This window comes from Epinephelus lanceolatus, chromosome 14 (assembly GCF_041903045.1).
Source record: "Epinephelus lanceolatus isolate andai-2023 chromosome 14, ASM4190304v1, whole genome shotgun sequence".
NCBI classification, from domain to species: Eukaryota; Metazoa; Chordata; class Actinopteri; order Perciformes; family Serranidae; genus Epinephelus; species Epinephelus lanceolatus.
The window spans coordinates 25,706,289-25,722,754 of NC_135747.1; the positions used below are offsets into that span (position 1 = coordinate 25,706,289).

Consider the following 16,466-nt stretch of genomic DNA (forward strand, 5'->3'; position numbering starts at 1 on the left):
TGAATATATATAATATGAATATCAGTCCTGTTCAGGATGACACCGACTATAACCCTTTAACATCTTTAGTAATTTTATCATCTCACTCCAAACTGAATTGAGAAGTTGGCAGCCTTGATACAACAAAACGACTTTTCTACAATAACAAGAGTGAATATCATTCGTAACCCCTGCTTTTGAGTAAAAGATCAGAGTACTTCTACGACCACCTCAAAATAAAAAATGTATCTCTACAAGGGCATCACAATATGTGCAACATACTGATTGAAAAGCTCCTCAAGACAAATTTGCAAGGCTGTATCGAGCTTGCACCCAGCAGTCTGTTCAAGTCTTGGTTTCTTGTATTCACATTAGGAGCCAGAGGATATAAAGATGCCAGAGACGGAGCATAAAATACTTTGTGTGGGTCCGTCGCGTCTCGTAGCATACAAACCAGAGCCAAAACAAACTCCTCGTGTTGAAAAGGTACCGTTGACTGTAGTCCTGTATCTCTATATTGCCCATAGTGCCTGGAAATGACAGTGATGGCCTTTTTCATTTTCCCACAGTAATAGCAGTGAGTGGAGGCTATAATATCAGAGGTGGAGAGGTGATTGTGAGTGTGTTTTTCACCGTAGGTTCCAGAGGTTGAATCTAAACAGGATGTGCTTCTTGCTCAGTGCGACTATTGCCAGCAGCTCTGTCAGCCCTTCGTGCACAGTGAACTGCTGGAAAATGAAACAGACTTTGAGAGGGTGAGTGTAGCTGGTTTACCTCCGACGGCAAATTGAAAATAAATTCATCAGAAATAATGATGAGATAACCTTGACAAAATCATCTCCATTTGTGGTGGGAACAGGTTCACAGCCGAGGAACACTGCAAGTAAGAAGAAAAAGAAATGTGTATTGTTGTAAATTTTCTTTTTATTCAGCGTCTTTGTTGCGAGCAAGCTAAACAAATGAGGGAGCTTATAATGGGAGAGAAAGAGAAAATTGGCACAGAAGGAGTTAGATAGGAAGATTGATATGAACCCGCATGCCCCTGCCATGAGTGAGGAGGAGAGCGAGGCTGTTAAAGAGAGGGTGAGTGAGAGGTGAGTAACATGCCCTGTTGCCTTCTGCATTAATTCTATATGTTTGCGTGGAAGGCTGCTAAGAACATACATGTAACTGCATTGTGTTGCATATATGTTGATATTGATTGTGCTATATTGCATGCCACAAAAGAGCTCCATTTCTCTTAGCAGCCTGAAATATGAGGTGTCATCTGAGTTTGTATCTCATGCCCTTCAGGCTCTGGCATTGTATAGTACATTTCTCCCACTTGGGCGAAAAATAATTTCAATTTCTAATGTAGGTTGAGACTCTTGCAGCTCAAGAGAAAACCCAAAAAAGACAACTTGAATATGGAATTAGGTAAGTATGCAACCCGGGGCCTTGGTCTAGACAAATTAGTACAAATGATGAAGATATGAGATGCGCAGTCTTTCATGTTCCTCATTGAGAAAATATCAATAAATGGATATTCTCCTTTTTCTGCTCAGGTTGTATTGAGATCAAACATAAGACCACCTACAGGCTGTCAGAAGAGATTCCCTGCATCAGTGATGAGCCTAACATCCCTCAGATAGATATCAAAAATACGACTGACTTGTTTATTCTACAAGAAGAGACAGACGGTGAGCCAAAGGTATGTTTGAATGTAGTATGCTCTCAAAATGACATTGCTGCTACGGTGACATTCCCTAAGCCACAATTAGTGTTTCATTACCTAAATGTAATAAATAACTTGACTATTTTGCCTCACAGCTCAAGAAAATCGTTCACAAGTTCTACAAAGGTGGGAAAAGTTTCCTCACTTTATGTCCAGATGGAACGGGTAATGTTTTGTATCTTTTTTAAGAAGTGCACGAAGTGGAAGATCAAGGACTAGGTCAGAGAACTTAATGAGAGGGCACACATTTGTTCCCTTTGATAAAAGGTTTGCACAGTGTTAATGTTCCTTAACAGACAAAGTTATCCTTCTGGGAAAGCAGCCATTATAATATCCTCCTCAGAAGCTGCTGACTTCACTTACATAATCTTGGAGGACAAGGACGTGGCGCCAAGCATCAAAGGCTTTTTCACAAATAAAGGCCACGCCACATGCTATCATCCCAGTGGAATGATGTGGTAATTGTTACGCTGTAATAACTGCTATTAAAATCATTTAAACAATGCTCTTATTAAAATAAGGCCTTAAAAGAATGGCTCCACATTTTGGGAAATATGCTTCTACACTTAATGGCAGAGAGTTTGATGAAAAGCTGATACCACTCTGGAATCTGCACAGTGTATACAAAGGTACAACCAGGAGCTGGTTAGCTTAGCATAAAGACTGGAAACGTGTGAAAGTAGCTAAATTTGCCTGCCAGCACTTCAGTAGTAACATCTTGTTTGTGCAATCCTTATAAAAACCAAAGTGTATTAAACTAATGTATATAGCCACCATGGCATCACCCATTCTTGAGTTTCGGCTATCGCCATCTTGGAAAATTGGAGCTAGAAATGATCATGTTTAGACGGCCAGTGGAGCTGTGGAGGAGTGAGAATTGGATCTGACAGAAAGCCCCAGACACACCAGACTGACATCAAAGAACTAGTGGCGAAAAAGGCCTACTGTTGTGTCACCTCACGTCGCCCATGTCTTGGCCAAACAGTTGCACTTGAACACTCCGAAAAGACTACAGCCAACAACCAACTTGCACGTCCATTCCGAGTCCATGTGAGAGGAAATAACTCTCCATACCAGCAGGCCGTGATAGTCTGTATTCATCGTTCAAAAAAGGAAAACCAGGCAACCAACAGGACGGATTCAAGACGCTAGTTAGCCAGTTAACACAATACCAACACATGCTGAAAGAAAAAAGATTTTACCAGTGTGCTAGTGAACAATATTACAATTATGAACCATTTCTGCTGAAGACCTCAATGGCTAAAACAACAACAAAAAATCTTACCTGATTGGACAAGCTTGTTTTGATCCTACTTCATCTTGACTTTAGCTGTTTGTTTACGTTCCTCACTTCCGTTTCTTTTCTTGTGCACTCAGCTGAACTGCCAATCCGAGTGATGTCATTCACATACGGGCTCTGCCTTCTGCAACGGAGGTTCCACATGCTGACACAGCCAAAAAAAGCCGACTAGTGTTAACTGTGCAGGACACACTGCTAATACCAGGGTGGCAGACATTCACCGACAGCTGACAGCCCCAAGAAAACTCTCCCTTTATAAAGCTATAAAGACCCAAACCATTTTTTTACCAGGCTGTAAAGAATGTTTATTTCAGCTGTAAATTTGGGATATTTTAACATGGGGTTCAGTGTGGATTGACTCACTTTGGGAGCCAGACCCAAGTGGCCATTTAAGGAACTGCAGTTTCTGGCACTTCTGCATTGGCTTCATTTTTCAGCTCCAGAGGTTTGTGGCTTGATAAAAATGTCAATTTGTGGGAGGTTATGTGGCAGACTATTTCTGAACTAGGAGCAGTTGCCAGGGTATCAGAGATTCCAGGATGTTACTGGTCCTGGGAAAAAAAAAGATCTGGCACATAACCCCCCCATAAAACATCAAATTGCCATTTTTGGGCTCCATTTTTTGTCTGGCTTAATCAAACAAGATACAGCATATTAATTTGTGAGCTTTAGAGGTGCTGGTAGGTGTATTTTGTCACGTTCAGAGCTTTAGGCACAGACAAGCTGTTTCCCACTATTTCCAGTCTTTATGCTAGCTAAGCTAACTTCCGGCTGCATAGTATATTTAATGGACAAATATGAAAGTGGTAGTGTATTCCTAAAATGTCAAACTATAACCTTAATTTGTTCAGTCAATAGGAATCAAATATAAATATTATTAGATGACCCAGTCTCCTCCAACTCCATCTTTTGTATCCTGGACACCAAACAGTTAAGACCTCTTCGGTTTCTTAAATTACTTTTTGACCAGAAATACTTTTTTGATTAACCTGCTGCCCTCATGCTACAGGTCAGGATGTGTGTGTTGCTAATCTCTGTGGTGTGTCTGAAGGTTGAATCTGACCCCTGTTGGAGGTCTCCTCTTCAGTGAGACAGGAGCTTTGAGGAGGCGCTGGAATTGGTTGTATCGTGACCCGCATGTACGTAACCTTCTCTTCAAGCCTCTAACCTTTGCCCTGGGCCCACACATCAGTGTGCGCATACACTCACAAGAACACATGTACATCACCTTTGCACACCAGCAAAACAACGTGCACTTCAATGTGGGGTCAAAGCTGAAGGTAAGTCATGATAATCGCACTATAAATGCCCATACAGTGATTTACTGTCTTTCTTAACTTACACATGAAACATATAGGAGCCTCCATGTCAAAATCTATGCAGCCAATAAACAGTTATCAGTGATTTGTAATGTCTGCACAGTTTTTTTTGTTTTGTTTTTAAGGACGACAACTTGTTATTTTTCTTTTAATGCAGCTCATTTATCCAGAGAGCCGTGACAAGCCGGGGCAAGACGTTCTGGAGAGATATATCCAAACGAAGAGCTCAGAGATTTACTCTCTCCTTGGCCAGATGCAGACCTGCATGTCCCACCGCTCTGCAAGCCTGAGCAACATTAAGCCACATTACTGTTTCATTGCCCAGACGCAGCGGCTTAGCAGACAAATGGAAAAGAAGAAGTCACCCGAAAAGATAAAGGCCGATGTAAATTAAGAGAGAAATACAGAATTGGCAAAAGCTGATATCATTTATGGTGGTGTTACAGTTTATAGCCTTTTATTATTTAGAACCTCTTGAGTATCTGGTGATTATATTCACTCACGGTTACATTCAGACTTTAAAGCTTGAGCTCTACAGACAAAGATTTGTAGAAGATTGAGTCAGTTGGTTTGGAGAGAATAAAAACTCTTAAGGGAAGATGCCAAGGTTGTTTAGTGAAAGAGAATAGCTATGCCAAATCCAATTAAATGTCTCTCTTAACAGTGAGACCAAGACCTTCAGCATTGGAGGAAACTTTGCAGAGGTTCTTGACCTTGATTTTCCAAATAGAAAAATGCAATCTGTACTGTCTTAAGTGCACAAACCGGTCAGCAACAACAGGAAACAGACAATAAACCACAAACACACATATTTTTACATTTAACCCTCTCCTCCTTGTCTCCATCCTCCAAGTTGAAAAACCACTTTTCATCGCACCTAACTAATGTTTCCTTAGCATTTACTGAATCCAGCTACCAAATAAGTGTTCATCTGCATGCCTGCATGTTATGTTACTGTCTTTTAAATGTTCAGTCAGACATGTTCCGAATACCAAACCTAATAGAGTACTGCAAGAATGAGCCCTAAAACTCGGATATGACTTAGCATTTTAGCACTTCCAGTTCCCTTGTCTCGAAATCATTAGTTTTTTTGAATGGGTTTTTGGTTAGATGCCCGAAACTAGGTCTGTGTTTAATGCAAGCTTAAGAGACTTTCATGTTTTTGCATACAACATAAAAAACATCAGTAAATATCCCACTCATAAATATTGAAGACTTAACGTTCTTAAAAAAAGACGGTTACTAACAAGTGGCTAGATTACGGAACATCATCACGCCCAACATGGTTTTACAGCCTTGTTGTGGTGGCGATGTTTAAGTCATGTGATCGTGGTACAGTTTATTTATAGCCTAACATTAGTTTTTTACCTCTGGTGAATATATTTACAGCTGCTGAACAAAATGTGTAAGTATCATAAACCTTTGTTTGCCACAGAGCTCATTTTCTGCAATAAAACCAAAATCCAATGGAAAAGTCCTACTGGCTTTTTGTCGAGGGAACCAGGGCAACTTCTATGTTGGCCTACACATAGACATCATCCCTACAGCACTCTATATGATGTCCCCACATATACATACTGTAAGTACTGCAAGTTTTTTCAAGCAAAATGAAAGGCTTTCTTTGGATCCCTTGAGTAAAACGGATTTTTAAACTTCATGTTCAGATTCTGTATATTATATTTGAATTTTTTTTTAAGAAAGTAAACACAGCGTAATGTATTTATAACTGGTAAATCACTTGTATTAAACAACAATGCTTTATGATGTAAATCTTCCCAATTCACCAACCTGGTCTCACTTCGAATTTGTCAAAATCTGGCACTTGAGCAATGACTTGCAGTGTCAGACACTGACGAAAAAGCCATCCTTTACTGTCGGCACGATAAGCATTTAATGGCGTTTGTCAGCATCAGGGGTAAACATGACAGAGCATGAACAAAAGTTAAAGTGACAAAAGTCTGAGTAGGGAGGGTGGAAGGGTTGGTGGATGGGTTCAACAAACATAGACTTTCACCCAGAAGAGTCGTGTTTGTGTCCCGTAAGATTCTAAAGCCAAACCCTGTTCTTTTTTTCTAAACCTAACCACGTGCTTTAGTTGTTGAAGGCAAAAAATAAATAAATTTGCAGTTAATTTTGAAAGAGACTGTATGTAAACGGTAAATTTCCTGTGAAAACGGAGATGTATTTTAAAAGAAAACAATGCATGTAACAGGCAGAACTTGACACGGCGTCTCAGAACGTTAACATCCAACGTACCCAGGGTACCTTTCATGTCGTAACCGGACCTTTAACAGTCTATGATCTGGACATGGAAAGTCCATGACCAAACATGATATGTGAAGAGGTCGGAGTGAGAATGTGTTGAATATACAGATTTTAAGGGGTGCTATTCTTTCCATATATTGTAATATCTTTTTATATTGTATGCATATTTTAATAAATGTAATAATTCTCTGAACAACCCAAATACCTGATAGACTTTTTTTCTCTTCTAGGGCTGGCATGATATCAAAATTTCACGACACAATTATCTCGGCCAAAAGACTTGCGGATAACCATATTAACACTGATATCTTTAGAAAATGTATGAATAATAACAATAATAATAATAATAATAATAATAAATGATCATTTGGGGCTTTTATGGTGTCATTTAGTAAACAATCAAGACGATGTAAAGGCTGTAAGAGACAGAGAGATATGTCCCCAGGTTTGTGATAAATAAACCATGTTTGTAGCATCTCTTATTAAAATGTAACAGACACATCATGGTGTACATCACACAGGCTTTTAACTCACCATATTCATGCCATGTCAAAAGTTACCTACAGTGCATGTAAAATGAAAAGCAGCACATCAATGTTTTAGCATGCATTTTTGATTCACTTATACCTGATGATAACATTCTTTGAATCTACTGTAACTAGTCTAGCGTTCCGGCTCAATTGCAGACTACTGTAATGATTTATTTCCATTATCTAGTGGCTATATATGGCCCACTGAAGACTGTTAATTAGTGTTATTCCCAGACCTCTAAATTATTGAGCTCATATGGCAACTGGATGTGGATACGTGGCTGATTTACACTTAAGATTTGTTCAGCAATAGCAGATGGTGAACACGCTCCAGAGATATTAATATTCGCGTTTTCTCCTTTTCTCCTACTTTGTCTCAAAGTCAGATTTATTTACACTTGCATCAGTGCGATAATTCAGTATGATAGTTAATCAGCATGATAATAATTTCTTTTCAAGACATAAAAAAAGAAATTGTAAGCCCATTATTAGTGTATGATAGAAGTGATCCTTAAAAACATTAAAAACATAAGCAGTGTAATGTTATGAAAACAGACAATCACACCACAATGTCACTTCACTTGAGACAGTGTTGCATTATTAGTTTAAGTGCAACACTGGTCGTGGGCACTGTATACAGCTGGCCTTGTTATTTTGAGCTGCGCTTATATAGTTTCTGTTCTAATTTTTATTTGATAGACTTCTAATTAGCCTATTTATTTTTCTCTATTCAACTGTACTTATGTCTGACCTTGAACTGCTGGAGCACCTGAATCTCTATAAAAGGCTTATCTTATCTTGAACAACTGAATGTTTGGGTGACGGTGAGAACTGTAAAAGAAAAGAGATCAAATAAAAGAAGAGGCGTATTTTGAAGAACCTCAGTGCAGTTTTCTCTTCTTTTCTCTCCCATTTCTGTTAATGATTCTACCATAGAAACAGTTGCTTATTGTTCTGCAGTTGCTATGGCACACTAGCAACAAACATTTCTGTATCTGATTCACGATGCTTTTTTTCCTCTTTAATTCATTTATTTGTGGTTTGTCTGCTCACCTGTGTTTCACAGCGAGTCAAGGATATCAAGGGGACGTGGATTCAAACAGTTGACTCTCCAGGCAAATCAACAGAGATGGATTCGGCAACAAACCCTGGACTCGTAAACAAACAGAGGTTTGGAATGAAATGCCACAAATTGACTTTAGTCACAGCATCATTAACGGCTAAGCAGCAGCAGCAACCAGTGGAGAGCCGGGACAGAAAACAGAAGTTTTGCTTACATGTGATACTGTCTCACCTTTTTAAGTATGATGAAAGAAATGTTGTATATGTATCCACTTCAGGCCTGCTTCAAACGTAAAGATAAATCAGCAACTATCTGATTCAATCTGGAAAAAGAAAACATTATGCTTCCCATACAGTAGTTAGTTTCATTGCAAGGTGGTTGTATTGTGTAGGTGCTTGAGCTATTGCATCCACCTCCTCGGCTCATAATAAAGAACTGGGGCATTATTAGGCTACAGAAAAATATCCTTACTGCAAGGAAATCTTTGTATTGCAGAAGCAATTCCTAAACTTGTGGCAGAGTCCTGTCCTATCTCAGACCTCCTATCTTACCTTAAGAAATCCGAACTATAGCTGTAAATTTGATTCTTCAACCGGCACCCGTCCTGTCATGACTCTATCTAGAGTGCACACAGACAGCCTGTATCTTTAATGAGATTAATGAGAATGTACCAGTAGGATACTCAAGATGGACAAGCCATAACATTGACAATTCTCATTTGCCACTGGCTACCTAACTTGCTGGAATAAACATAAAAGACAGGGGTTCATTTTTAGCTCTGAGTAGGTGAGAGTTGTTTTATTCTTATACACATGGATGGATATACATAGTATGAGTGGATATTATATATTGTTCTCTTTTCATCTATCATAGATTAATAGATAGATGTATGTAGATACCAGGGGCAATTGCTCTAAAACAAGGGCGGCTGAACTTCCCCTAAAATTTCATAGAAGAAATGGTCAAATATGCGCTATTGAATTTACATTAAAATAAGAATTTACATTGCATTAAATGTGCGCTAGGGTGCGGTTAACATCATGACTATGATGTTCAAACGTCAGCTGTTTATCACCAGTTTTCAAACGTGACTTCCCTTTCATACATTCTCATGTCAGCACAGTGGACGCGGAGCCTCAAAACGGCTTCAATTAAATGTTCCTTTTATAAGTTACTGCCTCCCTACAATATGACAAATTTTATGATGTAAACTTAAAGTGAGCTTCCCCTGTTTGAAAGACCAGCAGCCGCCACTGGTAGATCTCTCCATCTACATCAGGGGAAGGATAGGTATCCATCCATCTGATAGTCTATCATCGATACTCAGTGGTTGGACTGATAGATGTACATAGATTAGGTAACCTTGAACCACATGTCAAAATAGGAGTATTAGATTTATGAATATTGATAAGACTGTGGAAGTGTGTGTCACTAAGATACCTGGCAAATTAAAAATACAAAGAATATCTCATTTAATGAAGGACAGTAGTTCAAACTGTCATTGCCATACAAACCCAACAACAGTGTTGCTGCCATTTTTGGCAGTTGAATTTAGGACAGGGTCTATGCCTTCCTTATTAATCGTTCTTTTATACTGTACAATATAATGATTTAGGAGAGTTAATGTTCTATGAAATGGCTCATTTAAACCCTGACATGTTCTGGTGTTCAGGCGACCAAAAGCTAGACTGGTTGTTTGATTGTGATGTTTTTAAGTTTGCCAATACTGTCACAAAAACCTGGAAAATAAAGCAAGAAAGTGTGTTTAAACCGCATTTATTTTGATTTCTCAACACAGAAAATGCCTTTGTGAGTAATCCTTGAACTTGATCTGTAGGATGCTTTTATTGCTTTGCTCCATTTTGCATTTTCTTTCTTTTTAATGTTTGAAAATATATATGCTGGACTCTGATCCCGGCTTATTTTGATTTTGTCGTGTCTTCTAAGCCTATGCGGGCTGAGCATAATTGTTTGCATAACACAATAATAAAAAAATCAGTTAAACTCGTCTCCTAAGATGAGATTTTTTTTTTCTAAATACAGTAAGGAAACATGTTTCTGTGGTATCAAAAAATCCTAGATGTCATCCTAAACTGAGATAAGATAGGATTTCAGACCTAGAAAGTTTCTGTAATGAGGCTCCTGCATGGTTCCAGTGTAGGCTCACCTGAATATCTGACGATCCATGCGTTTGACGGGAGAGTTGTCACCAGAATCAGCCTTGGCACACAGACTGACTGGAGACACAAGGGAGAGCGCAGTCAAGGTAGAGTTTCTTCACACTCTTCATGCTAATTATGAGTTTCTGACCTTGGTTGGTAAATGGGCAGGAACGTCTGAGATGTTTTATTTTCTTTTTGCATTTGCAGACTATAAATACTCAAACCGAGAAATATCAAAAGATCCTTACGAGAATCTGGGGTTGACATCTGAGCGGATGAGTGTGTTAAGGTGGGGTAAATACCCAGGAGATGGTCGACGAACTCTCAATGAGGTATTCTTGCTTTAAACCCCGCTCTTTCCCAGCTGTAATGATGATGTCCTTGACAAAGTAAAAGCTTTGCTAGGACACTCAGTAGTAGAGATTTCCCTGAACTTGACTCTTTATGTCATTAAACTAACATTTGAAATGCACTTTGTAGAGAGACTTCAGACAAATGGTGAATAGATGCAGTTAGCATATGAGGTCTTTTTTGTGTTTTAGATTTAATTTTACTGTTGCCAAAGACATACTGAAGTTTCCATAGCCTTGTCTATCCTTGTCACAGTGTAAGTTTTATCTTGTGAAAGATGATATGACATGGTATCCAGAGATATGGTTTTGATTTATTCATGAAGCGCAAGTTAAAGACCTCAAAGAAGTTAATAAATTATGAAGTGTCTTTGTTTTTTCTCCTCAGAGCGTTCCTAAAAACATGAAGTCTGAGTTGGAGATATCCCCAGATAATGAAGTGTTGGATTCGCTCAGCGAGGAAACTCCCCAAACTCCTGCAGCCTGCCAAGGAGAAACTGAGGAGTCTTTAACTAATCTGGACAAGGTATGGAGGAAAATGCCACTTTTAAACTGCTCCTTTTCCCCTTCTCGTATAAATATGAATTCATTTATGGAACATGCAATTAGTCTGTGTTTGTCTCGTATCAAAACTTGCCTGTCACTGCTGTGGCTTGTTTCAAAAAATGCCAGACTGCTACATGCTTTTTGAGTACCTCATTAACTGGAATATTTGGATACTATGTATTTGTGACAGTGTCTTTTTGGGAAAGAAAATATGTTTAAAAAAAAAAAAGTGTCTACGCCAACACTGTTTTCAGATCTCATCCTCAAGTGGATCAGACTCATCAGAGGAGTCGCTACAGACTGTGTTGAACATTTGCTGCGAGCGCTGCCAGCAGCTGAAGAAACCCCCAGTGACCGCTGATCAGATAGCCAACAGTGTTGACCGAGAAAAGGTGAGAAAGCGAGTGTGCAGCTAACACGGCTGTTGATATGGTGACACGCTTGTGTTAAATAAAAACTGATGGAAAGGAAAAAAGTGTGACTTTGCTCATTTTGCTAAGTGAGGAGTTACACTAAAGTGTCAGCGTGTGTAGCTTGGACTTGAGAGGATTATGGAAGCAAATAACATAGCCATGATAATTTGAATCTTATAAGCAAAGTGGAGCATTGAAAGGTATATAATGCAGGATTTAGACTCGTAACAGTCAAAATCAACCCCAGATTCACTCTTGTTTGGTGTTTTGCCTCCCTATATTTGCATTTTTTCAGCGCTGTATCTCTTGAGTGCGTGCTGCTTACAGTCTGGAACACGCTTGCCACCTTTTTAAAGCCCCAAACCTCACCTGAGTGCTGTGGGGGTTCATACCCATAAACCACTCGGGCGCAGAAAACAAGAAAATCCAAGGAAACCATAAAATGTGTTTTTTATAGTTTCCTTAAGAAAACCCAGGCAGAGGGCAGAGTCTCTGCAGACAGATACGCCGCCACACACTGAGAGTGGGTCATTAGCGAGGGTTGAAAGGGAATACGACTATGAGTCCATATATTGTGTCTTCAGAAAATCCTACATATTATGTCATTAACTGTTTTGCAACAAAGACAATCAGAATTTAAGTGGGCTGAATTTCCATCTCTGACATTTCTAGGTGGTAATTTTTTAGCCGCGCTAACAGCATGACTCAAGGGATAGCGACTTTGGTTTGGACTGCATGCACAAGAAGTTTACCTTCAGGGCGTTCCAACAGAAAGACCTTAATGGCAGTTAATGGCATCTTCTCAGTTTAACCCAAACCACAATCTTTTTCCTAAACTTAACCTAGAAGAGGCTTTCTAGGAGAAGGCTTCCTGATGTTAGCATTTAGCTCCAAACACAGCTGGGCCTGAGTATCGGCCCAGCTGTGTTTGGAGATGCTAGCATGGCTGTCGACTGAAGATGTCCAATCAGCGGCTCAAGTTAGAGGATTAGTAATCAAGCCTGAATGGATCAGATGTTCAGTAAGGGGTGGGCGATAACACAAAATCTGCTTTTGATCTGACACCAAGTCATACAGGGCCGGAATTGCTGATATCGATACTGAAACTCATACTTTTTATTATTAAAAGTAGCTCATGTGCTTTTATGTAGTGAAGAACTTGAATAACTGTGAATTTGTGAACTTTCATGTAGGGGAGAGCACTGTGTCATGACTTATGAGGTTAATACTCTGCTAAAGTAACAGCTAATGATGACCAATTTCAATTTTAAAATCTAACATTAACCATTGCTGAGGATCCAATTTGACTGAAATGTTAATTTCTCTACAATATACCCGGATATTTATTGCCTGAGCTTCTCTGAAACGACTTTGCCAGTGAACTCTGTCTCTGTGTCAGGCGCCTAGAAGTGGAGGCATCTCCCTCCACCTCCCTTCGTCTCTGCTGCAGCTCCATGTTCTCTTTCTTGTGTTTTTTTCCTCTTTCGCTCTGCCGTGACTGTGATTATTTGTCGGATTAAACCAGTCAGGTTGTGCTCTGCAAGTGCGTGATTCATATGTTGCTTATGCATGTTGTTGTAAGGTACACAACACTACAACAGCAGTGGAGGAGCAAAGAGTACATGCACTAGATGTGTTCAAGACAACGGCAAAATGTTTACACACTGTTTTACTCTTGAAATACAAATGGGTACAACGTACAAGAGAGAAACTGATCCTTATTGATCCTGGTAGTGCTTGAATCGATCTTCAAAACAAAAACTTTGTATCTGTAGTATCAATATTTTTGGTATCAATCAGCCCGACCCTAATCTCAGTCGTACTGTGTGATCTGAGCATCGGACCTGCCTATAAGACGCAGGAAGAAAAGTCTCCTTAGCAGTACTTTAAAGTAATTTTTATTTAACTTGTGTGTATTTTTGTCTGAAATTTGTGTCTCCAATTGAGCAACCTGATTATTTGACTTAATTTAGATTGTTAGATCACAACTTGACTCATTCAGCAACTTGAAGAACTTTCTGTCTGAATTTGTGAACTTCCTGTTTGAGGTTTCTGCCTCTTGAAAGAAAGTTTTCCTCACCACCACCACCAAATGCTTGCTCATGGGAGAATTGTTGGGTCTCGGCAGTATTAAATCAAAGGGTATGGTACTGTGTCCTGATGATTCGGCACTATATAAATAAAACAGACTTAATGAAATCCATTTTTTTCAAGAATCACTTGACATGACCTATCTTTAAAAACAAAATATTTCAGTGCGAATAAAATCATGTGGTAATTAATTGTTTACATTTAGTATTCAGTATAGATAGATTTTTTTATTAGGCTATTATTTGGTTCCATAGATAAAAGTAAAAAGGAATATGAATTTTGAATTTTGTAGCATTTCTACATTCACACAAGCTTTTTTTCCCTCTCTTTGTGTCAGTTTTTCTGCTGCGAGAAGGCATGGAATTCATCAGAGATGTTGCTGAAGGGTGCAGCGGTTATCACTAAAGAAACCGTGACTGATAGGGACCCGGCGATGCGGAGAGATCAAAGGTCAGGATCGCTCTCGTCCATTATAGGCTTCCACCATTAAATGGTTTTCAAATTAAATTTCTATGCCATTGAATCTCTGATGCTACATTTTCCATGATACACCACAGGTTGAAAGGTTGGGAATTTGACGGTGCCGAACATCAGACCCCTAAAGCAGGTTACACACACTACACACACACATACCGTCTACCACAGACAGATATTTCACGCAGATTCAATTTACTTATCTGTCCCTCTTGTTCATCCATGGCATAACACCTTTAACTACGTTACAGGACACGGACAAGTTTCTCACACCCCACACAATCGACTCCTGGACGATGCTTGGACTTGCTGCACAGAAGGCATTATCATATGTTGAAACCACTGTTCAATCCCCTACTATGACTACAGCTGAGAGCATTGAAGCTTACACAAATTAATACATCTGTTTGGCTCAACAGAGGATGACACCACTTGTCAACCACTACAACAATGGTAAACATTTACTGTGGTTTTCCCAGATGGAACCGGGCAGGTGTGGTATCCTTTACAGTGAATCTAACTAACAATTTACTTAAATTATATCATACATACTTCTTCTTTTTAACCCTTTTAGATCACATCCCCAGTCATACTGTGCACCTATTAATTAATATGACAAAAAACACAAACAAAATCCATTTCTTTGTATCTTATATCAAAATTCAATCATGTTTTCTTCCTGTAAAACAAAACAGAGTGCTGCAGGAATCACATTTTTTATAGGCCAACCTGGATGTTAGCGTTGCCCTGGTTTCCTTGACAAAAAGCCAATTAAATCGTCCCATTTGATTTTGGATAATTGCAGAAAATAAGCTCTTTGGCAAACAGAAGTTTATGATACTTGCATGTTTTGTTCAGCAAGATAATCTTCACAAATGAACACTACTTTTATGATTGTTGAAGCCTAAATTCAATTGCCAGAAGTAAATGTAACGTTATAGGCTGTAAGCAAACTACACTGTTAGTGCACTACTTGTCCGGCCTGATTTAGCCACTTGTTAGCAACCGCCCTTTTTAAGACATGTAAAATCTTTGAGATTCACGAGTGAGGTATTTGCTGATGTATTTTATGCCGTGGTGCAAAATGTGAAACTCTCTTAAGCTTATTTTAACCACCGACCTTAAAAACCCCTTGATGCCACGTCAAGTGCCTCTTTAATATTTGATTGTTCACCTTAATCATGTTTAAAAGCTATCCATCAGGAAGGCTTGCAGTTCTTGTGTGTGCTGCACAGTCAGCAGACTGGTGCTGTGTGATGGTCCTGGAGGACAAACATCTGCAGCCTCAGATTCAGGCAGTTTTCACCAGCAGAGGACAGAGTACCTGTTATCACAACAATGGCTGTATTTGGTATGATTAGTTATTTCACGTTTTTTAATATCTCATTTCATAAATATAACTAAGACAAAATTAGCATTATACCGTGGAAATAAAATCGGGTTTCATTATCTCCAGCTCTCTGCAGAAGCAATTCAAGTTTATTTTAGTTATTGGCAAATTTGGCAGCAGACAGAAATGACCTGTCTGGGTGAGAGAATAAATCCCCTTAAGGGCTTATTGTTCACATGCTGCTCGTCTTTATTAGGGTGAATCTGACTCCATGGGAAGGCACCTACTGCAATGGCACAGGAGAATTGAAGTAACACTGCAGCTGGCTGGGAAATAGGAATCACACTCATGCTCCGCCCCACCAGCCCCTCAGCCTGACACTGGGCCCTAACCTCAACATCCGCATCCAATCCCAAGAGCACATCTGCCTCACTTTCAACTCTGGTGAGCGCTGTGTATGGCTTAATGTAGGGGCCAAATTGAAAGTAAGTTATTGTGGCTTGTGGTATTAATATTGTAGCAAAAACAGAAATACAAGGGATGGGAAAGTGGATCCAATTTGAGGCCAAATAATTCATTCTGCTTTATTTTATATTTCCTTGCTGTCGCAGCCGAATCAAGGCAAAAGCCTAACGCTGCCGGGGCCTGACATGCTTCAGAGCTATGTGCAGCAGAAGAGTGCAGAGATCAATGTCCTGCTCCAGAACATCCAGTCCCTCATCACCTATCAAAAGACTGTCAGTCCACGGAAGGTCAAGCCCCAGCAAAGGCTCATCACACAGATGGAAAGACGGCGGCTGCCAATGAAACAGCAACGGTCTGCCAAGAAGACCCCCTAAAGCCGACGATGTCCTTGAGTGGCAGTTTCTCATTTCTGTGAAGTGACTCATGCTGTGACGTCCGGAGAATTTGAATTCAATGACAAAGTGC

The 16,466-nt window shown here is 39.5% G+C and overlaps 1 protein-coding gene and 1 pseudogene across 1 annotated transcript; both read left to right on the forward strand.

Annotated features, from left to right (window-relative positions):
* The first annotated feature begins 1,005 nt into the window (after positions 1-1,005).
* On the forward strand, positions 1,006-4,706 carry LOC117250830 (glutamate-rich protein 6-like). The gene is made up of 4 exons (XM_078174168.1): positions 1,006-1,073; positions 1,990-2,151; positions 4,045-4,273; positions 4,470-4,706. Exons 1-4 carry the CDS (start codon positions 1,006-1,008, stop codon positions 4,704-4,706), a joined length of 696 nt encoding a protein of 231 aa, XP_078030294.1.
* Positions 4,707-10,303: 5,597 nt separating this feature from the next.
* On the forward strand, positions 10,304-16,416 carry LOC144458312 (uncharacterized; annotated as a pseudogene).
* Positions 16,417-16,466: the final 50 nt, after the last annotated feature.